Source organism: Pezoporus wallicus, unplaced genomic scaffold (genome assembly GCF_028554395.1).
Source record: "Pezoporus wallicus isolate ANWC-B61680 ecotype Strahan unplaced genomic scaffold, APGP_CSIRO_Pwel_v1 contig_227, whole genome shotgun sequence".
NCBI lineage: Eukaryota > Metazoa > Chordata > Aves > Psittaciformes > Psittacidae > Pezoporus > Pezoporus wallicus.
The window spans coordinates 4,965,903-4,992,404 of NW_026635704.1; the positions used below are offsets into that span (position 1 = coordinate 4,965,903).

The following is a 26,502-nucleotide window of genomic DNA, read 5'->3' on the forward strand; positions in this document are numbered from 1 at the left end:
CATCAGTTTTTGTGTACATCTGTGCAATTTATAGCAATGACTGATACTTGCCAGCTACATTTTAAAGCAACTTTAAAAGATGCTTTCTAGCTGCAGAGGAAGCTTATCCTCATGTCTTCAGATCTGAAGCAGTTTTGAACTGGGATTTGACAAACTGGGAGTTGACAAACTGTAAGTCATTCTGTCCAAGCTGGATCTCTTTAGCAATTTAGAGGTTCTTGAAACATTGTGAGTGGTACCTCTATATAGATACTGCCTCCATTCCAGATGGCTAGCACATGAAAGAATCTTTTTAAGAGCTGAGATACTCTGCAGTCTGCCTCTTCCTTGCACTAGGTTTCCTATATAGCTTTGGGAGGCTGCAGTATCGAGCAGTTACGTCTGCCGTATCTCCTTGCCACTTCTGGGTGAGAGAAAGATCTGCAGCTCCAGTGTGATGGCTCATTCTCCCTTCTCGCTACTTTATTGCTGCACTTCCTGCATCTGTGAACATGAGGCGAGTCCCAGCTTGTTCTGGCAATGGTAAGTGCTTGGGAGAACTATCCAAAACACCATGGAAGCGCAGTACAGCCACAATCAGGAGAGGCAAGAGCTTTAACGGTATAAACCTGCCTGCTGGCAGTACTGAGAACAGCACTAGTAATAGAGCAGTAATTTTACTCACTTTTTAACACCCTCCCAGTCATTTCAGTATTGGTATTTTTACCACAAGGAATTACTTTCTCCTCACAGCAGTCATTCTTCCCCAGAACCAGTGCACCATCACCCCTTTTGTAGCAGCAGATACAGAGTGAATGGCAGGGCATGCCGAGGGCTGCAGAGGAATGCTGTGGCAAGACTGAGTACTGCAAGCCCAACATCACCTCTTCAGACAGCAGGGAAGTTTTCAGGTTCTGCATTTGTACATCTGCATTTTTAAACATACAAATCACCTCTTTTTATGTATTGGCACGGCACATCTTGCTATTGGCTGGATGAACACTGGATCACACCATTAAAAGTGCTCTCGAGGTAGCTCAGTATTTACAAGAATTAATTTGAAAAGAGGCTTAGTTGAAGGCACTCAGATGCCAAGAGATATTAAACAAGATCTTATCATGTATGTAATTATTTATTGAGCTGAGAATCCATACAAGGTAAACAAATGTTTACACTATTGTACAGTAAGCATTTCCAGGGCTTCATAAAAATGATTGTCACTCACTGTGCTTCACAAAAAAATTCATTTAATGAATAAATAATTTGATGAAATCAAAAAATATTTACAATATAAACAAATGAAAAAGCTTTGGATATATTAATCTGAGCATCCTGTATTTTGCATTTTCTAACTGTATTTCTATCAAGATTCTCTCTCTCTGAAATGGTACAAAGTGGATAGAAATTACAACTCAACAAAGTTAACATGATTTGGTACATGTCTTTCCATTAGTTCAGATAAGCTACATATGATTCATTTATTATGCACGTGTTAGAATACAAATATAACTAAAATCATATATTATCAAAATGCCAGACAGCATTCTCCACAGAACAGAAATATACACTAGGCTGTGACAATAACTGAGAATCACAGGCAACAAAATATAACAGAAAAGTACAAATTCCTTCATAAGAATATAATTGTGCTCTCTTATTTACCAGAGGACTATGCTGCTTCACCACATCAATGGCTAGGTATGAATACAGTGTTCAACAACTGCCACGTGGTTTGGTGTATGTTGGTATGGGTGTCAGGCAGCGGCATTATAGTGGAAAATGGGCAGTGCAAGCAGTTTTATAAACATCTTTTAGGGCTCTTAAAAAGAGCCAATTATACAAAGCAGTATAAGCATAACACTGAGAAGTCTTCATCTCATTTACACAGGTATCATGAAGCGACTTGCTTTGTTTGTGGTGCTGAAAGGAGGAACTTTGTGCTGTTTATGCAGTCAGCCAGAATTCAAGTATTCCAAAGCCACTTCATAGCAGAATTTGTATTGATCCTGAAAAATCAAAAGAAAGCCACAAAGTGAGTTATCGAAGGGACTTAATTAAGGGGATCAATATTTCTCTTCTGTTCAAATTATTTACTATCAGTTGTTGTCAGTGGGAACCAGTTTGCAAATTCAATTTGTATTCAGATAAGAAAATCTTTATTTCAACCACACAACAGACATTACACACAGTAACTTACGCTACTGCTCATATTAGATATGTATTTAGATGCTCTAATATACTTGTATGAGGAAAATTGACTACACATAAGCAAATTGACTTGTACCCCTTCTGTTGTCTGTCAAAATTTGTTGGGTAGCACTTCACCAGAATCGAAGATATTGAAATTCCTCCCTGGAAGTGTTTATTTTAAAACAGACCCAGTTGCTTCCAAGATAGCAACTTTTAGTTTAATGTCATTCATACGCTTGCTACATTTCAGGGTAAGAGTTGTAATACCACTGTTCCTCCTCTACGTGCAGCCCAAGCCCATGCCAAAATACGGTCCTCTCCCAGTGTAACAGGCCTGTGGAATCAGGCCTGAGCCAAATAAATTGGGTTAATTACAGTTAGTTTTTAGCAATTAATGGTGATGGTTAAGTTAGGCTCTTAACAGCTCTTAACATTTAAAAGAAGCAAAAAAGCTGAAAGAAATAGTAGCTGTGGGTTCCCCAAATCCAAGAGCTCTGGCTACTAAAAATGCAGTTTGGAAATACCTGCCAGTTTTATGACTATGTCTGCCACTGAAATGCCTCTTTCTCTAAGGCACATTAATCAATTAATAAAAGATCACTAAGCATGTACTATCATATAGGAACAACAACAGACTTAGCTAGAAGACAGCACTCAAGCCTTCACCTTCCCAGCATCACAAGTAGGAAGATTACAATTACACTTCAGATATATCCTCATTTTCACCAAAGCAAGCATTTTAAAGGATTAACTCTTTTGGCCTGTACTTGTGATTTTGGGTCACATTTTAGCTGAGAAGAGAGTCTACCTTAACATATAAGAGACAAAGTAATATTACAACCATCAAAAAGCCATTAACATGGATGGACAATTTCCAAGGTTTTTTGTGGAGAGTTGTCACTTCAAACCAAAACAAACCTTAGGAGCATGTATCACCTAAGCTATGAATGAGTTGCATGTGAGGTTTAGATATCCTGCAGGGTTTCACAAACTATGTCTTCTTTGGAATGAGAAAAGAATAAAAAAGAAAGGATAGAAAGGAGTATTATGTACATTATTCCTTTTCTGCTTTCTTGCATATGTTTCTAAATAAGTGAAAATTATGCTATAACTAAATAACAGGTCAAAACAAGAGATCAGCCACTCATCCATTTCCATTTTTCCCATGCTCATTTTATGCTGATTTACTGATCCAGCAGAATAACTGTCATTTTTAGTAAACCGAATACCTGTCTTAAAAAGCAGTCATCTATTATTTCCCACTGTGTTCACTCATGTATGCCCTTCATATGTTTTTATTATTCACTTGGTGGTGGATATTAAAAATCTCTTTACGTTAGCTAGCTTCAGAGAGGTGTATTTATTTTTTTTGTCTGGGACACCTATTGGTAGGTCCAACAACATTTATCACAAAGTGCTTTGGGCACTCTGTAATAGATATTTTGTAATACCACGTGTTACTTTCCTACAATGGTTGAAGAATTTCACAGATATCCATACTGCATGGATGTGGCATTCTGATTTTTACATTTGCAGGAAAACCAAAGGTTTCAATGAAATTAAGGGATGAATCTCTAAGTATGGACTGTAAACACTGCCCTTCATCTAGTCAGAAAGCGCATAACAGGTATTGATAAAGCAGTCTTGAAACTGTTTTTGTGAAATACCCTTATAATTCTGAGTAGTTTATCTTTTACCACAACATTTTACAAAGGTAGATGAATATTACTATTCTCACTTTTCACATATGGAAACTGAGGAAAAGACATGTTAATATAAGAAAGGTCATAAAGGATAAAGTCAGTAACAGATCAGGAAAAGAACTCGAGTGTCACAATTCCCTTTCACCATGAAACAATCTACATGGAAATTGAAACCTTGCTAATTCAAATATTTGTTCTTACAAAGTAGCAGAGCAAGACTGAAGAGATGTGGTTCTAACTCTGCTTTGTCAGTGAATTACATGCTAATGGTAAAAATCCTGATTATCCCCTGCCTTCTTTCCTCTGTCTGAAAAACAAGGAAAAAAATACTGATCTCCTTCACAAGTGCTTTGAAATCTTCCAATGAAAAGGCCTTATATGGCCTCTCAATGCCATCCAGACATTCTCAAGACCATCCTTAATTTACTAAAAGTTATTTTTATATTCTAAAATAATACATTTAGCTTTTGATTAAAAAAATTCTCTGTTGAAAAATGGAGTCTGCTGCCTGACAGATCTATACCTGGAGAACTGTCACAAATGGGAATTTATGAAGAGCATTTTTCTTCCACTGTACAGCTTCACACTGGTAATTTTCTTTTTATTTCTACAAAATAAATGAATAAGGGATCAGTGAGTTATGTGGACTTAAGCTCTGGGAGAAGGGAGAACAGCAGGCCTGCCAAGTCTCTATCCAAACTATACTATCTGAATGAAGAAGTAGGACATTTTTCCTAATATCTAGGAAGTGAAAATGTATGGTTCTCAGCATGATGATTCTCCTCCTAAGAATATAAACTAGAGGAAGAAGAGGAGCCAACTAAGCTGCCCCCTCCCACCATTGTAAAAGCTTGGTAGTTTCTCACTGATACAATGTTCACAATTCCATATTGCTGGCTCATGGCCCTGACTGTAAACTCCTGGCTTTGCACAGCTGGCAACATCTGGGTTTTTCCATGAGCAGGACCTAGGGGAGGGTCTGGGACTTCATGTGCAGGCTAGATGGGAGGACATCAATGGAAGATGTGGCAGGAGCTGTTCTTTGATGGGGCAGATGAGATGCAGTGATACGTGTGATGGCAAAGCGGGTATCTCTGCCCATGTACACATAAGCCTGAAAGCTTCATTCTTCCCAACAGAAATTCCTGCTTTTAGCCCATTTTCCAGTGTGTTTCACACCCAGATCTTAGCTCATCTGAGAGAGAGGGATCTCTCCCAAAATTACAAGAGGCTGGACCAGCTGCGAGACACTTCCTGCCTCACCCTGGGCACCCTGTAATGTTCAAGTATGACCCAAATTTGTTTAATCAGAGCTTGCAAAAGCAGCTCAAATTTGGTTAGCATCCCTGAAGCAGTGCAGATGCTGCCTCCTCCTGACTATGATGCTAAATGAAATACAGCTACTTCCTAAGCAGTCACATCTACAGCAGGATGTTGTATCTTTTATAGCCCCCACTTCAGAATCAGGTATCATGCTCCACCCGCCTGCAAGTAAGAACTCCATGCTGGAGTGTAAGGACCTGCTGGTTTAAGCTGGTTCTGCAGCTTTTCTGGTATAGCAGCTGGCACTTGAGCAATGCTCCATTAAAAGAAAAAAAAAGAAAAAAAGCTCATAAAACACTCTCTAGGAAAATAATTGCACGTGGCCCCTTGTTTCTGAACTTCTTTAATCTTTCTATGAGATAGAGCAACCATAATTAAATGCAATATTCTGGATGTCAAACTGAAATTCATAGCTTTGATAAATATTAGGTGATTAAGCTATTTATAAAATATATAATTTGAAAATCTGGCATTTCATTTTACATAACTATTATTTCTACCATGCAAGGGCTGCTCTCCACTTGGCTCAGCCTGCTAGAAAAGAAAATTAATAAGGATGTTCGGCTGAAAGTTTAAAACTCTTAAAAAATTCAAATGAACAGAGACAAAGTCTCCTTGGGAAGAAAGCAGTGTAAAAATACTCTTACAAGTGAAGTGACTTCATTATCCCCTTTGAAAATGACTTGCTTGCTTTGTGAACAACTCCCACTGCAAATCCTGGAAATCTTACTGAGTCTTCTGAGAAAAAGGAACATCTTCTATTTAGTGATGCAGTTAAAAAGCTCATACCAGAAGGTCCACCATGTTAGGCTTATTATTCCTTAGTGTCTTCACAGCATGGAATACGTCAACAGCCCTCTGATGTCGAAGCATTTCACAAACAATGCTGATTGCACAAAATGTCCCACTGCGGCCACCTCCATTCCTACAATAAGAGAGATGAAACAGCTCAGCTACAATTGACTCCCATATTACAAGTTTGTACAGCACCATGGATGACTAAAGAAAGCATGAGTTCTAATAGGAAGAAACAACAGAACATTCCTGTCCCTGAAAGCTACCAAACTCTGGGCAAAACACACTTTTTAATTGGAATTAATGGGCTGAAAGACCTCAAAGCTATGATTCACAATACAACAGGCTGAAAGCCTAGTGGGAATACAATGGCTGAGTTTTGCACCAGCCTTCAGTGAACATTTGAGACAGCACAAAGAGGATGCTGAAATGATGACAAGGTACTTTTAGATTCAAACCCCCTTTGCACTCTAAACACACAAGATTGCAATGAGCATCAGGCCTAGAAATATTAGAGATAAAATGGATATTTGAGTTCTTTTACTCCAGATCGTTGTGCTTTCCTCCTGGACCAAAAGGCATTTTGAAGGAATAGCAGAAGTTCCAAAAGTCTCATTTGTAGCCCTTCTGCTGGCTGCACATTTGGCAGGGTACCAGGTGGTGCTGCCACCTTCCCCTGGCAGCAGGCAGAGGGGCCAGCTGCCTGGCAGTGACTACTTTTAAAAGTGTATATAGTCCTCCTTTACCCACAGTATCAGAGGATGAGAACCCAAAGTGACTTGCTAACAAAGAAGCCAGGCAGAAATGTTCATATGCATGATCAAATACAGTATTTAATAATACTTTATCCCCGGTTATTTTTAATCTTCAAGAGAATCTTTTTCTTTCTGGGAACCCTATTATTTCTAAAGCTGCTCGAGGCTTTAGGCTACAATCTTTAGGCTGTGCTTCGCGGAAAATAAGAAACCTTAATAATTACCAGAGTGCAGACTAGTTAGGTAGCAGGTCTTTCAAACCAGCTTCGCAAATGGTTGATTTTCAAAGGAAGATACAACGTCGCACATCTGTCACATCCCGGCAGTATGAAAAGAATGCTCTCTGCTGCCAAAACATTGCCTGATATTGTGGGACTCTTTGAGAATTTTAATTAAAATAAAGTAATTGAAAAGGATTATATTAGAGCTCTTTCTTTCTTTACTGCCTGGAAGTGACGCATGTGTGATGTTGTACAACTATTTAATATCATCAGCCACCTCAGAGATAACAGTAATTTGCACTTCAAAAGGGTCTTTTCAGCTGAAGATCTCAAAACATTAATTAATCACACTGCACAATGCTTCTTTGATGAAAGTATTATTATCCCCATTCTACAGATGGGGAAACCAAAGAGCAATGACTTGTTCAAGGTCAGTGATAGTGGGAATTATTAATATACTCTTAGATTTTCCTCCATCTATCTAACATTGGGTCCCAACTTTTGAAAGTGTGTTAGTGTGTGCTTTTGCAGTTAGCATGCCCCTTTTCTAAAAGATGGTTAGAGGAAGAGGGATGCAACTTCAAGCACTTGAAGACTCAGTCTCAAAAGATCGGCTTCTGCTGAGGGCAAACAGCATGTACAAGTATTAAGCCGTATCAAAAGAAGGATGCTGGCAGAGTGGATGAGAGCCAATACCAGTGGAGCACAAAGGTCACAGGAGGACAAAAAGTCCGTTATTATAGAATCACAGAATCAGCTAGGCTGGAAAAGACCTTTATGATCATCAAGTCCAACCATTACACCAGAACTGCCAAGACCACCACTAAGCTGTATCACTGAGGGCCTCATCTACACAGTTTTTATATGCTTTCAGGGACAGTGATTACATCACTTCCCTTGGAAGCCTGTTCCGATACTTAATTACTCTCTCTGTGAAGAATTTTTTCCTAATATCTAATCTAAACCTCCCCTGGTGCAAAATGTAAGGCAATTACAGGATCATCATAACTGGTCAATCATGCCACATTTACTGCTGTGCTTTACGTCTGGAAGAGGAATCACCCTTCTGTTTCCAGTACTTACAAGCAATGTACAACTGTGCGCCCCTCTCCCCCATTATATTCTTCTTGCCACTTCTCTACTTGGCGGATGAGCTTCAGGAAGGAGCGTTTAGAAACTGGAGTGTCTCTGTACATGGGCCATCCCAGGAACTGGAACTGCTGCACCATCCGATAGCCATCTTGGGGCTGCAGAGATTCAGGCAACAAGCAGGAAAAATAAAAGCATTTTTTGGTACATAATTGAGATATTTGCATCAGTAAGGGAGGTTGTTCAAGAAGATCACTGCTGACAAACTACTGATGTAATTTTAACTGCCCCTGAGGAGTTATAACTTTTAATTTCCAACAGAGTTATTAGAACAAGAGATTTTAAACAGTGCTATACAAATAGACTAGACTAGCACAATGTTACAGCTGCAGGATAAAGCAAGTAATTAATTAATATCATAGCAGAAACTTGGTAGCAAAGAGGAAGCTGCAACACAACTTCAATTATATACTTTTTTTATATGCTTCAGCATTTTGAAGAATGCTTGTATGCTTCTGTCTTTTTTATATAAGAAAGGTCAAAACCTCTCAAGACATTCTGAAGCAGGAAACATTTAAAATCCCAAATAAAACCTTAAGATGTTTCTGCTTATAAAAATAATCTAACTACATTTTATTTTACTGTGTGTTACTGCAGCAGTCAGATCCCCTCTGGTGAAATGCTACTGAACAGTTGCTTTATGGTGATTTAAAATAAAAAAGGAGCATAGAACAAGTGTTAGTGGCAGAAAATTACAGTCCTTTGAAAAGGGCATAATAAATACACACATGAAAACAGTTTTTTGGAGTCTAGGATTTGCCACTTTCACTTCTGTGCAAAGTGAGGGCATTTAGCAACACATAGAAATGTTGACATACAATTTTTTCTCTAGAGTAAGAGGCAATAGAGAGGATGCAATATTAACGAGATAAGGGAATAAACCAAAGTGGATGCAGCATTAGATATGTTTTTCAATGGGTTTTGTCTGCTTTATGTCAAAATTTGGAATCTACTGATTTCCTGGCCAGTTTCTTTCGGCTGATGGTCCCTCTTCCCAAAGCACATCAGCCAGACCCAGCTCCTGCTAAAGTTCACATTAACACTGCTGGAGATCGTGTTTTTACATTGCCACTATTACTGTGAATGCCAGGCCTTCACAGTATTCATAGAATCATGGAATCATAGAGTAGTTAGGGTTGGAAAGGACCTTAAGATCATCTAGTTCCAATCCCCCTGCCATGTATCTTGAGGCTTACAGTTGGTTTCCCTTTTTGGGTATTAGTATGGTTTTGGGTGTGGTTTTGGGGGCTTTCACTGTCCTAGGAGCTACTGGATCTAGGGTAGTGCTGACTCTTTTCAGCAGGAAGTGCTGCGAATTCCTAGCTGTGGTTCTTTGGTGACTGATACCAGTCCATTGCAAAGGCTCCCTCCATCTGGATGGGAAGAGATGCCTGGTCTGTGGTGGAATCTTTTTTCCACTCATCTTGGAACACGTGTTGTCTAGTCTTCTCTCAATTTTGTGGGAGTGGTAAAGCTGGACATGAGAACATATTCGTCCCTCTGAAGTGCTTACATGTATTACAAAGTGTGATTAGTGGGACAAAATCTTTGCTAAAAGCCTGGGACTAGTACTGACAAAGATGCCTAGTATTGGTGCACAGCTTTCTTCACATGGCACAGGACACAAATATGCAAGATGGCTAATTCCACACTCTTGAAAACAGCACTGATTTCGGTATTTCTGGGGTACCATACAATCTGAATACTGCATTTATTTCATTTGCATTTAGCACACTTGAGATATGCATTAAAATATTTTTTACTTTAATTATATGCAGAAGGCTTTTTTCTCATTGATTACGGCGTGACTCAGTATTGCACCGCTGCTTCCAAATAAATATGCTATGAAATGAGAATGGTTTTATATGAGTTTAACTTCCATTTTTGTGAGTTGAGTACAGTCAAGTCATCTACTGACACAGAATTGTTTTGCAATTAATATCCTTACTCTGGCCGCATTATAAATTCGGAATATCCGGCTGATTATGTCTTCTTCTAAATCAGCTGATACAAACTCCACCTGAATAGGACCGTGTCGGTGTACTCCATTTTCTGGCCAGTACTGAGGACACAACTATAGAAGACCACAAACATAAAAGCACACAGTTAATCACTTTGAATTTCTCGCTGCCTCAATATACTTTTCTAGATTTTAATTTGTGCTACATTTATTACTGAAATTGTCACACAGTGTCTTTATAAAATACAGTGTACCATCTTCCACCAGTTCAGAGAACTCTGCTTTTACTTGTGTGCAGCAAGTTTAAAGAAATGCCTTTTCACTTAACTGAACATGCTATTGCTTGCCGCTATACTTGCCATTCTCTAGTATTTGGAGTAACACATCTGACACTCAACATCGATTCTGCAACATGTTATGACAAGACAGGGGGGTGCTGTCAAATATTACTGTATCTCGAAGACAGTATGAAGCTGAAGGCTCGTATCGCCAAATGTTCTGAGAAGTTGGTAATAACTCAAACACACATCAGAATGTGTGCTTTATACTATGGAGGGTGCAGCAGTTCTCAAATCTCAGGAGTTAATTTTCATATATGTTCCACCTGTGACTGATGATACCGGCTAATACCTGAATTGCTTCAAATTCTGCAATAATAACTGCTCGGTATCATCCTACGAGTGCTACCTGAAAATAGTAATTATGCTTTCTTTAGTGCTCAGAAGACATTACTTCTAGATATCTAAAGATTACAAAGTAATATTAACATTATATTGCACCGTTTTAGTCTAATAATATCATGATGCCTTCATCCAGGAACCAATTATCATCTGTGTTAATACTTTAAAGACTAAATCACCACTTTGCAAGGAGGATTTTGAAGCCAGACTCTGCTTGTCTGTTTTTTAACACAAAAACCCCAATGATTTTTTTTTTTCCCAGGGATATTTAGAGCAGTTCAAGCATGTAGCTTTTGCAAACATTCACTAAAATTAAGTATGAACTCGTGAAATTTTGTTTGCTTGCAGAAGCATTGATGTCATATTTGGAACTTTATTTTATTCAATAAAACAGCTGTGGTTTTCATTCTGCTGCACTGCTGTTGGTGATCCAGAGCTGAGTTGACAAATCACATTTACTCCAGATGTTGTTTTGCATTTCTTCTAACACTTAGTCCTCAATAAAGACATTTAGAGATGACTACATTTTACGAAAACATAACCACTTACTACATCAGTTAAAAAGAGAACAGGTTCTGATTTGCAAGAATTCACTTTAACATGTTAAAACCAGAAACTTTGAATAAGAAATTTTTTTTTTTTTTCCATTTTACACCCCCCCCCCCCCCCCCCCCCCAATTTGGTCAGCTGAGAAAATTATTTTCAAATATTGTCAAATATGACATAAATTTTTATTATGAAATATGCTTGTGTATAGGGTAGCAACATGCAATGCACACAACTAATGCAAATGCCAGCACTCAGATCATTTAACATGTGCACAGTTTAGTACCCGTCTTTCAAATACATCAGAATACCGGTCAAACAGATCTTTGAAAAATGCTTAAAGATAATAAGCAGAGCTGTTTGCTGGAGCTGTTTTAGGAAGCCACAATTTCAGGTTCTAAAGAAGCCAAAAGCGTTTAGGTCTGTGCATTTTGCATGCATGTGATGCTAGTGACACTCTTTAAACCAGAGGCACTGTGAAGGGTTGAATTTAATTTCCCAATAGAGCATAACAATCCACATATATTGTAATATCTAAACAGAACTATAAACACTCCACATATACATAAATAATAATGATAATACTGATTGTTAATAAATATGAACGTAAAGCGTGTTTTTAATAAGCTCTGCCCTCTCTCCGCTTCTGTTTGCTCTGAGGGTTTTGAGATTTATTCCTAATGAAAAGGTTGTTACTCACATTAGAGGAAAAAGGTTTAACATACTGCGGAGGCAGGTGCATTAACTACATATCCCAATAGCTTTTAAACCCCGTGAGGCTAATAAATGCTTGAAATAGCCAGGCACTATTGTCAATTCAAAACACAGCCCACAAATTAAAAAAAAACTCCGTTCAGCAGTCCTTAACAGTCTGACTCCCTTGAGTCTTTCCTTGTTCACTCAGAAAATAATCTGAAGCTCATGAATAGAAGTTTTGTCTTTCATTTATATTTCTTTTTTCCCTGTAGAGAATTAAGGGCTTGGAATCAGAAATTCGGTCTTTAAAATAGTGTGTGGAATTCTTACATATTCCTTTGAAAGACAAAATGGAAGATTACTGTGTTTTAAAAACAAATTCTTCATGTTAAAAAGAAGCAAGAGGAAACATTTTTCTAAGCGTATGCAATAATCAACAAAGCTAAAAAGATTCTTGATCATGTCAAGAATAAAAAAGACATGTGGTCTGCTATAAAAAAATAACAATTGCTCTTAAACCAATAATTAGCAAATATTTACATATTAAGAATCCAGATTACCACTGTGTTATTCCAGCAGATGGTTGGTGCAGTTTGTTGGAACCAAGGAAATTATATTTGTGTAAGAACTTGGAATTGCACAGTTGTGAGCCAGGCTCTAGGACTCTCTGTGATTAATGCTAGTGATTAAATTGCCAAACCAGTAGGTACGGTTTTTCAATTTTCTAAAGAACATGTACAGCATGCACAACTCTTTTGTAAGGTAATTACATCCCCCCATACATTTCATTGCCCTGTTTTCTCTTCTGAAGGATGTTCAGTCCCCAGTCTTGTTTAGTTCCTATTTCCCTGCTAACAATATAATTTTATGCCAAACATAACAGATTTTTACACTGGGAATACATATCTCCTGGTAAGCAGACCAAGGTCATTGACCTGTTTCAGATGGGCTAATGAATTGGCTTCTGTTTACAATGGTTGGCTATTGTTAGAGTGCTTCAGACTTGGGTCAAAATTCCACAACCATCATTTTTGTTTTTTAACAGCTCTTCCCAAAGCATGTTCACTTATCAGAATAAATGATGGGTACATGCACTTATGTGTGTGTGCATTAACATTTTGGTAGAGAAGTTGCTGATTGTCTGATTTATTCCTCTTTCCCTGTATGTATCCAGAAGCTACGAATCAACTTTTTAGTGTGTTAGTATTTAATATTGTTTTATAAAACTAACTACATCCTAAAGCTGCTCTGAAATGCCAAGGCACTAGCACTCTTCTTTTGAATGGACCAGTTTTCTTGACTTACTTGTGCAGGATCCACATCATTAAGCATAACGAGTGAAGTGCAGTGATAATCTAGGACCAGTCTCCAGAAATCTTTGACAGTATTTGGTAAGGGATGCTGTGTAACTATAAAAGCTGACGGTTGCTTGTAGCTCTGCAAAGAAACATCGAGTTAGTGAGAGGAATGGTAAGAGGTAAAAACCCATTTATCCCATCATAGCCCCAAAACTTTGGGACTGAAAGCATTATTTCTATTTTCTATGTAATTAATGCATTGTTTTCAGCTCTTTCCTGAGATTTTCTATGCTTCAAAGTTAATAAATTGTATTTGGGCAGAATACAACTTCTGCAGATGTTTTATTTCTGAAATTCATTTTATGCCACAGGCACAGAGTAAAATAATCATAAGTTTTTGCCTCCAATGCAACTCCTACAAAGATCTGAGCAGCAGTTTTATTTTGAGCTGTTAATGGACTGATTAATCTTGGCAGTCTGCACTTAGCTGTTAATTTGAAAGATGCCTGTGAAAGGAAATATCTAGTTATTTTTCAGAAATACTGTTGAAATTCTTCTCTGACAGCCATGAAGGTACCCAGGGGATAAGTTTCAGTGCTCTTTGTTTTCTTTAGTACCAGACTATGTCGTTGATTGAGGTGTTTGGTGAAACTGTTCCATTGTGGATCTCATACTAGCATTTTCACTTACATTCTCCTGAGTGTTGAAGGCCAGCGTGGCTGTATTGGGCTAATTGTTGGAGGGGTTACTGTTGCTTTCGTTAAGGAAGGAAGGGAAGCCTTCACATGCCTGGGACTGAAATATTTACCAGAGGTAAAATCTCATCAGCTATTTGCGTCCTTCTTTCAGAGACAGTCACTGTAGATACCACAGAAAATTAACTCAATGTGTTTTGGGGTACAGATGAAGACATGCAAGATTTCAGTTCTTTGTTTTAGTTTCAGCAAACTGCAACCAGCAGGTATCGATGCTGCTGGTATATTGGTCAGCTGCTTTCTATCTTACAGGTCTTTTCTTGCTGGAAGTTGCATGCAGATGACAGATGCTTGAAGGGCTCTCCATCACTTCCTTAGTTAGAAGCCCCAGCAGTTTTTTTTTAGGGCAAACCATTCTCAAATTCATTCTGATACTGAATAATGAAAATTATGCGTGCTACCCCTTTTGCTTGAAGTGTGCTTTAAAGGCTTACATGAGGTGAACATCTCAGCTGATGCAACTGAAGGTGAAATGCATCATTTTGCCTGCTGGAGAAGGAGTGCTGAGTTTTTAGAGAGAGGGACAAATGTCTGCTTCTGTTTGTCAGTGCAGACACATTGCAGGAGCCTTGCTAGGGTGCTTCAGGTGGAAAGAAAACCAAACCACCTTCTCCCTCAGAGCCTTGTGCCAAGACACACTTTTAGATGCAGCTCATTGTGTCAATAGTGAAGAAGGGAAGCACTTTCAAAGCAAGTATTGAGGCACTGCTCTTTCTGAGCAGTACTTAATTTACAGAACAAAACAGTACTGAACTCTCCAGGAAAGAAGACAATGTAATGGCAAAGTTGAAAAATTGCAGATCAAGGGAGCTCCGTTCTAATATGAAATGTTGTTGACCTACCGTGAGAACCTAGAGAGGTTGCTTCAGCTTTTGTTCTCACTTTCTCTGCATAGATAAACACAAAGATAATACAGCTACCTTTTCAGAGGAGTGTTTTGAACTTAGGCTTATTTTAGGAAAATGCTTGGAGAACTTGGAAGGAAAGAAATGAAAAAACTGCTATAAACTGTTATTACTCTAGCTTCACTTTTCAAAAAGGCCATTTACAATGTATTCATTCTTTGCTAACCTCAGGTTTCTTGTTGTTTATGTGTTTGACAACCATAATTACTATAACTCTAAATTGTCAAAGATAGGCTATAAATATCTACAGACTGTAAAGGCAGTTTAAGTGTCTTTTTACTGATATTCTATTAGCAGGATTAGAATTACCATAGATGCATTAGAAAAAACAATCCACACACACATGAAGAGGAATCATTCATTCAAACAGAAATAAATCGAAAGATTGAAGTAATGGCTTCTGTACTATCTTGTGCTGACAGACAATAATTTTTTTTGTTAATTACTGTTTAAATTAGAAACAAAGGGAACTGAAATATTGCTGCAAACCTTATTATCCTACTTAACTGCCTTAGTATCTTAATAGGTAACTCTATTTTTCCTAGGCCAGATGGTTAAAAATTCAAGCACTAGGGAGAAATCCAGACACATATAATTTATCAAAACTCCCTGATTTGCTCTCTGAGCATGGCTTTGAACCTTGGCTATGACGTAACTTATGTGGGATCCTAAATGTGCTTGGGAGTTTAAAGATTTTGTGCCATGTTTTTGGAAAACAAGCTAGAAAGATTTCAGCTTTCTTGCGCTGACTCCACTTTCTGGCATTGCTCAGTTTGGAGGGCTGCTTATTCCCTTTTTATTATTAATGATGTAGTAGAGACTTACATCCATCAGTGCAGCATTAATGTAGTTACTGCTCTCCCCATCTATCGTTATGAGGAAAGGCAGGCATCTGTCTGGAGGCAGAACATCCATACAGCGATTCTTTTCATGATTTCGTGGTAAAAGTGCTATGCTGCAGTCTTCTACACGCAGTGTCGGAGTCACCATATTTAAAGTCTTTCAAAAAGAGTAAACAATACAACCGAAAAATTAACACAGCAGTGAAAGCATCCCAAAATATTTAAGAATAGATCATCTCAGCATTCAGTTTTGTGGGAATCAATATGCAAAGAAATGAAAACACATCACAGTCAGCAGGGTTTAGAACCAAAAAATCCTGGAAGCGTACAGATCTGAAAAATAACCTCAAAGACAGCTGCAGAATAACCTGCTTTCTGAAGAAACAACACTGGAAGGATCTGACATCCCTTGAATAGAAAGAAGGTTTTACTACTTCTTCATTGCATTATTTTATGATTTAGCATAATTCAAAAGCAATTAGTGACATGTTATTTTCCCTTTTTTGCAGTCTTTCCCTCCCAGGCCTAGACCAAAATTCGTAAGCAAGCACTTAAGCAGAAGTCTTTAGTATACCTGAATTGCAGAGCTTCTAGGTAATGCTAGCCACAACTTAACTTACCCTAAATTCCTCTTTGATTTGGCTGGAGTTAGTTTGAGGATCCAGTTTATTCATTTCATAGTAAGCAGACCTAACTTGAGAAGCTGGTATAGATGTGTCCCCACAAAGACAGGCTTCCAGGATAGCATCGTGGATGAATACATACTGTTCCTGGTAAAGCAATTCAAACACTTACTGACATGGAGTGCATATGATAACAGTATTTTGGTAAATAAACAGTAGCAACTATTATGGTTGCCTCTAATCCTCTCTGACTTTAGCAGCATGGAAGCAAGACCAGAAGGAACAACAGCAGTTCATAAAACTTTATTCCACTCACTTAGAAATTAATATAGAAGGATTGACTCAAGCTAGTTTTAAGTACAAACAGAAGTGCAGTAAAACTCCATAATAAAATTAAGAATGTTTCTGGTTTCTCCATTCCTCTGCACAGCTCTGTAGGTGCTACCACATAACTAGGACTCAACAAGATGTACCCCAGAATGAATCCTTCTGAGAAAGAAAACACTCATGATTTTTCTTTTTTTTTAAAAAACCCCACCATTGTGAGCCTTAAGTGTGGCATAACCATGCACTTATTTGGAAGCGGCTCTTCAGGTTTGTGTGTGGATTTTTCTTCTGCGTATGATTGAATAAACTATGTTCTGGGTGGTGCCAACCACAAAGGGGCTCTAGTTTTATGGGCCAGAAGAATACTTTTCCTTGCAAAGCATAAGGTACTATTCCAGTTGATTAACAATACCTCAGTCTGCACCATGTTAACTCTTCGAGATCGAAGCTCTCTCACGCAATTGTATATGTCTACAACACCTTCTCTTTCTGCCATATCTAGCATGATGTCAATAACAATGAAGCATCCAGTTCTGCCAGCACCCGCACTAAAGTAAAGAAGAGCACAGTTAATGTTCAGCAGTGTACTGGAAAGTTAAAAGTGTAAAGATTCATATTGCAGGTACTTGATCAGTGGGATGATTACTGAAATTGAGCCTTGCATTTGGGCATTTGCAGGATTTCAGACTCAGTTTTTCCATTCTTGTTTATATTTTAGGTATTAAGTTATTTTGCGTAGAGCTCCAGTGGCTTCAGGGCTTCAGCAACCTGTGTGGGGATTACACAGTACAGAAGAAGCAAAAAGTACGTCTGGAGTTTAGTGAACAATACGATGGAGGGATTTCTGTTCTACCTACCTGCAGTGAACAACCAGAGGGCCAGCGTTTGGTGGGCTCTTGGATTTGACCTGCCGTACAAATCCCAGCAGGCCTGTCGCATGGTATGGTACACCGTGGTCTGGCCAGCCAGTGAAGTGAAACTGCCGAATTTCTCGAATCTCATGAGCACCTCTCTGTTGAAAAGACAAGGGTTGAAAAACAAATTGGAATGTGAAAGAAACTGGATGAGTGACTCTGTAAGAATGTAACTTCAAAGGCCTGAGCCTTGCTGAAAAGCATCCACCCCCTACCAATACAATCTGTACAGACTGTTGGAGAGCTTTCTCAAAGCAGAAGAGCAAGTTCAAAGGTTACATATCAACTGGTTTCAAAGCCTTACAACAAAAATGAGTAATTTAGCACTAGACTGCTTAGAAACTTTAAGCAACAAGATAGATCTCTGTCTCTACATTTAAGCATTAGGCTGCTTTGAAAACTGTGGCCTTAAGATGCAAGCCATGTTCACAGAACAGGTCAGCAGCAAGGCCATGAGCATACAGCAGAGATGACATTTTTCCCCACTGCTCTCCATGGGAGTTTTGCTGCTGACTTCAAGGAAGTATAGCTTCAGCCTAATTCTCCTTACCATTTGTCTCCTTCATTGGTCTGAAAGAAATAGCAGAATAGGAAGAAATCCTCCAATCATAGTGTCTGTGTTTGTAGCCCTCCACATGCTCACCCTTCAAGTGATTTGCCACTGTCTAGAAGGACGTGGATATGGTGAGACAGGTAATTGAAAAGCTGATTAAGTAATTTCCCATATGGCTTTCTGGAGCAGTCTGAATATTAGAGACGTGTATGCTAAATTTCGTTTTCTTAATGCTTGTATTTCCTCTTCCCTGTCTAAAAATGTAACTGCCAGTATTTTATTCTCAGTAGAAGGCCACAGACCAGAGTCCATCATACATACCTCATATGCAAACAGCAAAATTATGACATATCATGTTGAGAGTGGACTAAATGTCAGTGCTATTAATAACTGGTGGTTTACAGGTTTTCTTCTTAAAGATGTATTACCTGTCTTGAGCTTGTTTGCATATAAAAGGTCTAATTCTCTCTGCATAATGAAGCAATATAAACATCCTAATTTATTGCTACTATGCAAGCTAAAAGAGTCCAGGATTTTCAATGGTTGTGAAATTCTGGCCATGCTACATGACTGGAGCGGGCATGACTTATCTTGGAGTCCCGATGCTCTGATAGCTCAGGCTGTGGGTCTGTGGAATCTGGGTATCTGCTTAGAGGAATACACATCTCCCTTAGAAACTGTGATACAAAAAGGCAGGCAAGGGAGAAGATGAACAGTAGATGCGACACTGATGTGGATTGAGATCACACCCTTGCAACAGAAATGACCTTATGCTCTAAAACCCAATTTTAAAACATATTGAAACTCAGGAACACGAAAAAGTAATTTGCATTTTAAGACAGTCTAGCGAACACATTCAAATACAATTTGGTCTCTGTACTCTGGGGATTTCAGAGTGTGTTACTTAAAATGTCTTTTTGTTACTGAAAGCAAGGCCTCCAACTCCATAAATAACTGTGCGTAGGTGGGGTATCCATGTCCCAAACACTTTCATATTGCTCGTAACAACTGCCCACAATTCCCCAAGCAACAAAGATCCCATGCAAAAAAGCAATGTTATGACTATACAAACTGAGGACTGAAATGAGTACCCCACACAAATTCTTCATGCTGTACACAGACTCGATTTTCAAGTGATTTACAAAAAGCAAACTGCCCCTCTAAAATAATGTGCCCAGCTGTACGCAGGATATGTCCTATATATCTTGCGCCTTAGTTTTGAAAATGTCTGTCATGCTGACTGCATTTTTGTCTATTGTTGGCAACACCCAGTTACTTAGAAAAGGTATGGCATATAGGGTCCTTTTAAAATAAGTTTGCTTATTATGCCTACAAAAGAATGATTTTCATGTCTGTAGCTTGCCTGCTGGTTTTGAGATCCAAAATAGCAACACAACTGCATGAATCATAAAAGCATATGCTCAGCTTGGAGACTGTATTTTTTACTTTTTCTTTCAGCTGAAACAAACAAAAAGTGGTATACAGTGCTAACAAACCCTAGGATGTTAATAAATGCTACAAATACTTACGGTGCTGCTGAATCCAACTATCTGAGTAATTCATCTAAGTTAACTGTTGCACTGTAAAGGAACTGCTCCAAAGGAACTGCTTATGTGCACAACATGAAGTGCATCTAGGAAGTGGCCTTCAGAATCAGAGTGTAATTTTGGGTTCAATTTTCTTAGCATTATCCCCCTACTCCTCTATAATTACCAAATAGCCATTTAAAAAAAAAAAGTGAACAATTTCTGTCCAAACAAATCAACTTCTAAATTGTGCCTGAGGAGTAGGCATGACATGTTCATCCACAAATAGAAAAGATGTTCAAAAGGGACTTCTGGAGGTCAATAATCCAACCTCACACTCAGAGCAGGTCTATGACCAACATGAGATCTGCCTAGCTAAGCCTTGATGACCTCCAAAAATCACGAGTTGTGGAGATTCCACAACTTTTTCTGGGTAACCTGCTCCAGCACTGCACTACACTCCTGAAGGAGTTTTCCATTGCAAGCCTTCCATGATGCAACTTCTTGGCTGTTGACACTTGTTTTGCTATTTACTACCATTGAGAAGAATGAGGAGATGAATTTGGTGCCCCTGATTTTCTAAATGCCTTTGAAGTAGTTGCAGATGAAATTAGATCTTCCTTACCCCTCCTCCTCATCTCTACCACACTGAAAAAGGCCAGTTCTTTTAATCTCCCTTTCAGCTTTTATGTCCTATGTTCTTAATAATCTTGGATTTCCCAGCCTGTACTGACACATGGGGCTAGTCCACCAAAGGCACAGAACTTAGTGTTTTCCCTTGTTGAATCACTAAAGGTTTTGTTGGCCAAATCTTCAAGTCCAAAGGAACTGAGGCTCCAATCTTCAGTGTTTCAACGCCATCTTTCACTTAGTATTATCTGCAGATTTGGTTAGGGTACACTCTGTTGCATCATTCAGCTTGTCTTAGGCTGAAAAGTGTAAGTCCCAGTAGATCAGAAACATAAATTTAGGAGAATTATGGTGGAAGAGATGTAGAGACTTGACCTTCCAGTACCATTGTAAGAGGTAAAAAATATGGAAAATGAAGTAAAAACAACAGCACTTCACTTAAACTACACTGATGCTGCTTTTAGAGGCTTACTGAAAAACTACCAACTACTAAAAAGCAGTGTCTAAATGAAATCTTTTCAGATGGAGATTTTTTTTTTAAGAAATAAAATGTTTAGTGCCTTTTATCTCTGTCTGTTCTAATGCACTTATTCAAGACAGTTTGGTTATGCTTAACTGTAAAATACTCTGGGTCTTTTTTTTTCCAGTCCCAGTTAAGGAGCGAAAAGCTAACATCAAAGAATGGGCTTAAAATCTGCAGAATAGAAACCAACCAATGTTTCATCTACTTCAAAGTGTAGCCACCGTTTCTCAGCTGTTTATTAAAAATATCTAAATGCACAGAAACAACAGGCTTGAATGAATTTGATGTACAGTATGTATAGTGGTAAACATGATACAATATTTCTGTTCATTCAAACCACATAATTCTATTATCATTACCCTCAGGTTGCTGCATTGATGCATATTTTAGTATTAGATTGAAGAATAAAACAGGACACCCCCCCCCCCCCAGTTCCTTTGTTACTATGGATGTATGTTCAGAGACCCTGTTGGGTTGTCTCTTTTTGGCAGCTTCACCTACCTGGGTGTAGGATTCTTTGATGCTAAAAATTATGTTCTTCAAACCTGCAACTGAATACTATTTCACCATTTGACAGAACCAGTATATCATAGGTACTGCACTTAAATCAAAAGGAGTTTTTTTCTTAGCTAATTAGTTGAAAATCTAATGTGATACTGAGAGAACACCACTTCAGTGTTCCATCAGGAATATGAAGTCTTCCAAAGCAGCTCTTTCCTTGTTGTTCTGAAGCGCAAATGAGTCTTGATACATACAATTGAAACATTTCCGTCATTTGATGAAGTCTGAGTAAACGCCATGAATTGACACAAAATGCACAACACACTTCAGCACTGACTGACCCTGCTTGTTCTTGCTTTCAGTAAGTACCTTATTTGTTAATTGCATGTTGTTAGCTCTTCTGGGAGAGCTATAAGATCTAGTAAGCACAGAACAAATTAATGTCATTACTCTAACTATCAATAATACAACGTGCTGATTTGAATTCTCCATATGAAAATGATTCCACATGAAAAGTGAAATTGCATTGAGAAGAAAATTAGTCAGTTACAGCTTTGTCACTGCAGACCAGGAACACACTGTCCCAACAGATAATAATAGTATTCTCCACCATGGACCTCTAAATAATGGCGCATGCGGCCCCCGGTACTGACAGAAATGATTGTAGGGAACATAAGATGGGAAAACAACACGAATGTGTTTCTCAATTGATTGCTGGTAGGGAGGCTTCGATTTCTCCCAGGCAAGGAACATCACTTTTTCTAACTCAGGCAGGGGCCAACAGTGATGGAAAGCACAGAAAAGTTGATGCATTGAAAGAAAAATGTTTACCATAAGAGGGCGGTAGTTGTATACGCAAAAAATAGCTATGAAACTGGGCTATCAGTCAAAAGATTTAACTTTCCCATGTTGAATTTGTATGTAAGTAACTTAGGCAGATACCACTGTATTTAAGAAAACTGAATTTAGAAACTTACCTTTTCTACTGCAAATGTTCGAATCACATATTCAGCCAGGAGCTCTGTTTCTATTAGGGTAACTTTAATGTCTTTATATATCTCTGTGTCATCTGGCCAGTATTTGCAGCACTTGACCTTTAAAAAATACAAAAGAAATTAAGGGTCATTTATTTTAGAAGGTTCATGCTGAATCTATTCTGTTTTCTGTGAAATGATTTTGGTTTTAAAATTCAATCAGGTGCAAATCAGTCACATTTTCTGCATGTGGAAATGATTAATGTTTAAGGGACATTGCCTCTTCTGTTTTTAAGACAGCTTTCAGAGTTGCAGGTGAGATTTGTCTTGCGGTTGGTGAAGTAAGGCAAATTTGTATGGAGCACAAGGGATATTTATACCCTGCACAACTCAAGACTATCTGCTCATTTCCTGTGCTTTCCAACGCAGGGTGTGCCCAGAGGGACAACTACCACCAGAAGGCTTTTCCCCCAACCTCTACTTGGTGACTCATCTCAAAAATATCTTCCTATCTTAAAAAATGAAAATGTGTTTTTCAGACAGGAAGGATCTTCTCTACTGTTAGGAAAGTATGTTTTGTCAGATTAACTTTGCAAAGGAACTGATGAGAGGTCAAATGGCAAAACTCAACACTTGAAGTCGAGAGATGTGTTTTATGTCTGAGCTTTAACATCAATTCACTAGATGACCCCAAACACTATGGATAGGACTCATCTCACTTAGCTCAAACCAAGAGGAGTAGCATTAATGCCTCCTAAAGGTGCCTTTATTTTTGTTAACTACAAAAAGAGTTCAGATGACTGCCTTTGCCTAGGTGTTCAGCTTCTTGATGGCTAAAGTTAGGTGAATTTGAATTCCCCTTTCCCTCCTACTCATTTCAGTAAGCTTCTGGAGCTCTGCTCTTTTGGCAGATTCATCCTGGGATATGAAGACAGAAAGAAGGTGGGTTTTGTGAACTGTGTTTCAGATTTTCTGCGCCCTGATGTGGTCTAGATGGGACAGACTTTACACCATTTCATGCATTTAAACACACACTATTATTCTGTTATTTGTAAAGTAGGTGTTTGTGGGCTCTGTATATGATGATGTAGATAGCTGACAGACTTAAGAACTTTCTTCTCCTTCCCATTTAGGTGGACAAGACGGTGGGCAGGGAACGTAACACATTATTTCTATATCTCTTTTATTCTGCTCTATCATGGTAATAGCTATGCTATCACCACTGCATCTGGCCATCATCCAGTAGTGCACTATGTGCTGGGAGTAACATCTGTTACGCATCTGATGCATGGAATGGTCTCCCTTTTTCTCTTTCCCTCACCAAAGGGAAAACTTCAAATGGATATTTTAATATATGCAAATCTAGTGGTTTACTTAAATATACACTTAAATGGGTTGGGTAAAAAACCCCAACACTTAAAATATTCAATGGAAAACTGATAGGAAAATAAAAAAATTAAACTTCACAATATGTAGAATATTTCACAAACCTATTTTCATGCCAAAATATTAGGACTATTATCATGTCTAGTTCTGAGCAAAGGGTAGAACTGGTGAATGTGTGTGTAAGCGTACAGTGAAAACTGTAATGCATGATTCCAATGATATATTTAAACAAACTCCAGATTCAGTTTATAAAGGATTACACAGAGAGTAAAAAGTTGTCCTATCAGGCAGGAGAAAATACTTTCCTTCAAAATTTGTTTCAAGTGACATAGCTGAAAATCATGTACAACCCCTCTTTACTGCCTGGACAGAACAGAGGTCTTGACACATCAAAGTAGTAACATGAGCTGATAAAATAAAAGGTTTTTCCAGGCAGGGTCAGTAGCCCTTTCCCTTTCTCTGGGTTTAGCAGGCTAAATTTAAATCTGAATAGAACTGAGTTGAAGGGCTAGAAAAACACAGTCCGACACCAGGATCCTCTTCAGAGGAAAAAAAAGTAGCCTAGTTGTAAGCCCTGGCTCCCAGCCACAAAATTATATAAGCATCCTAACAGCTTATTCCTGCTTACACAGCTGATGGAAAGCTCCTAGAGCAGAGCTGAAGTTCAGGTATCTATAAGCAGGTTTTTATTTATTTCTCTAAATTTGTCTTCAGACCTAGTAACTGCATTAGTACTGACAAAGAAAAATTCTTTATCTTCACATTTCATCTGGTAAATAAGCATGTTTTTAGGACAACTGGCAGGTTATACAGCTCCCTTGCATAGTGAAAGGCTTGGAGCTGGAACCCTGAATAGCTCTCACAGTGCTTAGCACTCCTGTAACAGGGGCAAGGGTGGCAAGATTTATCTCCCCAGCCATGCTCACCAGCCAGCAAGCTGACAGGGGGTCAGTGTGGATGAGAAGGTTTCCACCAGCCAAGGGCCAAGTCAAGGGCCAGTCCCAGGGTACCTAAATGACAGGATCTCTGGCAAATGCGTATTCATCTCTAAAGTGTATCTATCAGCTGTTAGCAGTGAACAAACATTTTAAAAGCATTAAATGTTGCTGCAAGCAGTTTGGTAGTTGGTGCTGCTATCTACTGTTGCATCTGCTTGATATTTATTCCCATCTTATCTTTGGATGTATTTCCAAAAGTCCTCTGATAGGAGCTAAGAGAAAAACATTGAATGCTTATTGTTTTGCCTGTGTTGTTAAAATAATCCAGAAAATTCATTTTGTTCAAATCCCTTAGACTAGCAAATTGACCCTTTTATCGTCATTGCTGGGAACTCTCAGAGTTTTCCTACCTATGGCTAAGATAATTTCTTGACTCTCCATGCAGAATAAGGGAATTCACACTATCTCTAGACTGGAGCAGCACACTGACAACCCCATCTCTGGAGGTGATTCTCTTTTCCTGCCTGTTCATTCATCCTTTCCATAGGTGGAACCTGAACCACATGAAGTCAGTCAATGCACGTAGGAAGGGAGCAGTTGCAGCAGTGATCCTAGCCACAGCACTACTGATTAACATGTCTCTTTGTTGCTAACTTTAGCTTTGTTTCTTTCTGCTAGGTGCCTACCATCCTCAAAACAGCTCTAAGTTTGGTAAAATAAACAATCAGGGGTAAAGAAAGAAGAAACCTGGTTGAATTAAATTGCTTGGGCTTGAAGGAAAACATGCCTGTTTCTAACTTGGTAAGTCTAGACAGTCTGTATTATGACTAAGAACTAGGGACATCTGGAAAGACCAATTTAGAAGTGCACAGTACCATCTTCTTATGTCTCAACTGTCGGATGTGTTTCCATTCTTTTTTTAAACCTTATTTAAGATGATCCAGCGGAATAATCAGGGAAGCATTGGGGAATGTTGCACAGAAGTTAAAGCCTTTTGTGCCTCATGCAGCTCATGCTCACTGGAGATTTCTTACTCTGCTGCACAGGGGATTTTGGGCACGGAGCAGATTGGAGCTGAGCAGAAGGATCCATGACAACACAATTTCCTGGAAACCCTCCCAAGTGGAATGAGGGGCTTTATCAGCCGTCAGAATGATGCCAGACAATGATCCCAGAGCCGCAGTCAGAGCCACAGACCAACACTAAATGATTCACTCACTGGGAGGGTGGGGGGTGGTGGTGGTGGGGGGTGTGGGATAAACTTCTTTTTTTTTTTTTTTTTAATTCATGCTTTTTTCCTGCTTTTGACTCTTGTTCTGCAACACTGCTGCATGTGCTGAGCTCTAGACGTAGGAACTCTGTGGACTCCTCATGAGCCAAAAGTTAAGTAAATGCTTCAAGACCAGTCTCCCATCTCCCCCAGGACCTCTAAAATAAATGCTAAGGTGTTTTAAAGACACAAGTAGATTAAATAGTGAAAATCAAAATCATACTTATAAATGTTTATTGGATCAGGGCCTTTATTTGCACAAGGAAAGACAATTGCAACAAAATAGAATATGGTTTTACTCATCAAATATGAGAAACACTGCTGGTAACATATGTTCATTTTTTCTTTCTAGCACAGCTCTAGCTACTGTAACTTGACGAATCTCTTCCCTTTTTTATAAACATTTGGTACATGTTTTACAAAAAAAACTACTAACAGAAGGTTTAGCTAAATAATTGATACATGAATCCAGAACTGAATATTAAATGCATTAGGGTTTTGTGTTTTTTTTTCAGGCAGTTGCTACCATAACAGTAAATA

General features: G+C 38.6%; 1 protein-coding gene across 12 annotated transcripts in view; it reads right to left on the bottom strand.

The window, feature by feature from the left end:
• Positions 1-1,092: 1,092 nt before the first annotated feature.
• Positions 1,093-26,502, bottom strand: part of PTPRM (protein tyrosine phosphatase receptor type M) — a 471,112-nt gene continuing 445,702 nt past the window's right edge. For all 12 annotated transcript variants that reach the window (XM_057397502.1, XM_057397501.1, XM_057397499.1 and 9 more), the window contains 10 exons: positions 22,372-22,488; positions 17,605-17,759; positions 17,160-17,295; positions 16,418-16,567; positions 15,781-15,954; positions 13,303-13,434; positions 10,064-10,189; positions 8,050-8,213; positions 5,985-6,120; positions 1,093-1,985 (listed from right to left, as the gene is read on the bottom strand). In XM_057397502.1, coding sequence (XP_057253485.1) covers positions 1,932-1,985; positions 5,985-6,120; positions 8,050-8,213; positions 10,064-10,189; positions 13,303-13,434; positions 15,781-15,954; positions 16,418-16,567; positions 17,160-17,295; positions 17,605-17,759; positions 22,372-22,488 — 1,344 coding nt within the window. In that variant the 3' untranslated portion in view covers positions 1,093-1,931. The remainder of the gene's footprint in view (positions 1,986-5,984; positions 6,121-8,049; positions 8,214-10,063; positions 10,190-13,302; positions 13,435-15,780; positions 15,955-16,417; positions 16,568-17,159; positions 17,296-17,604; positions 17,760-22,371; positions 22,489-26,502) is intronic.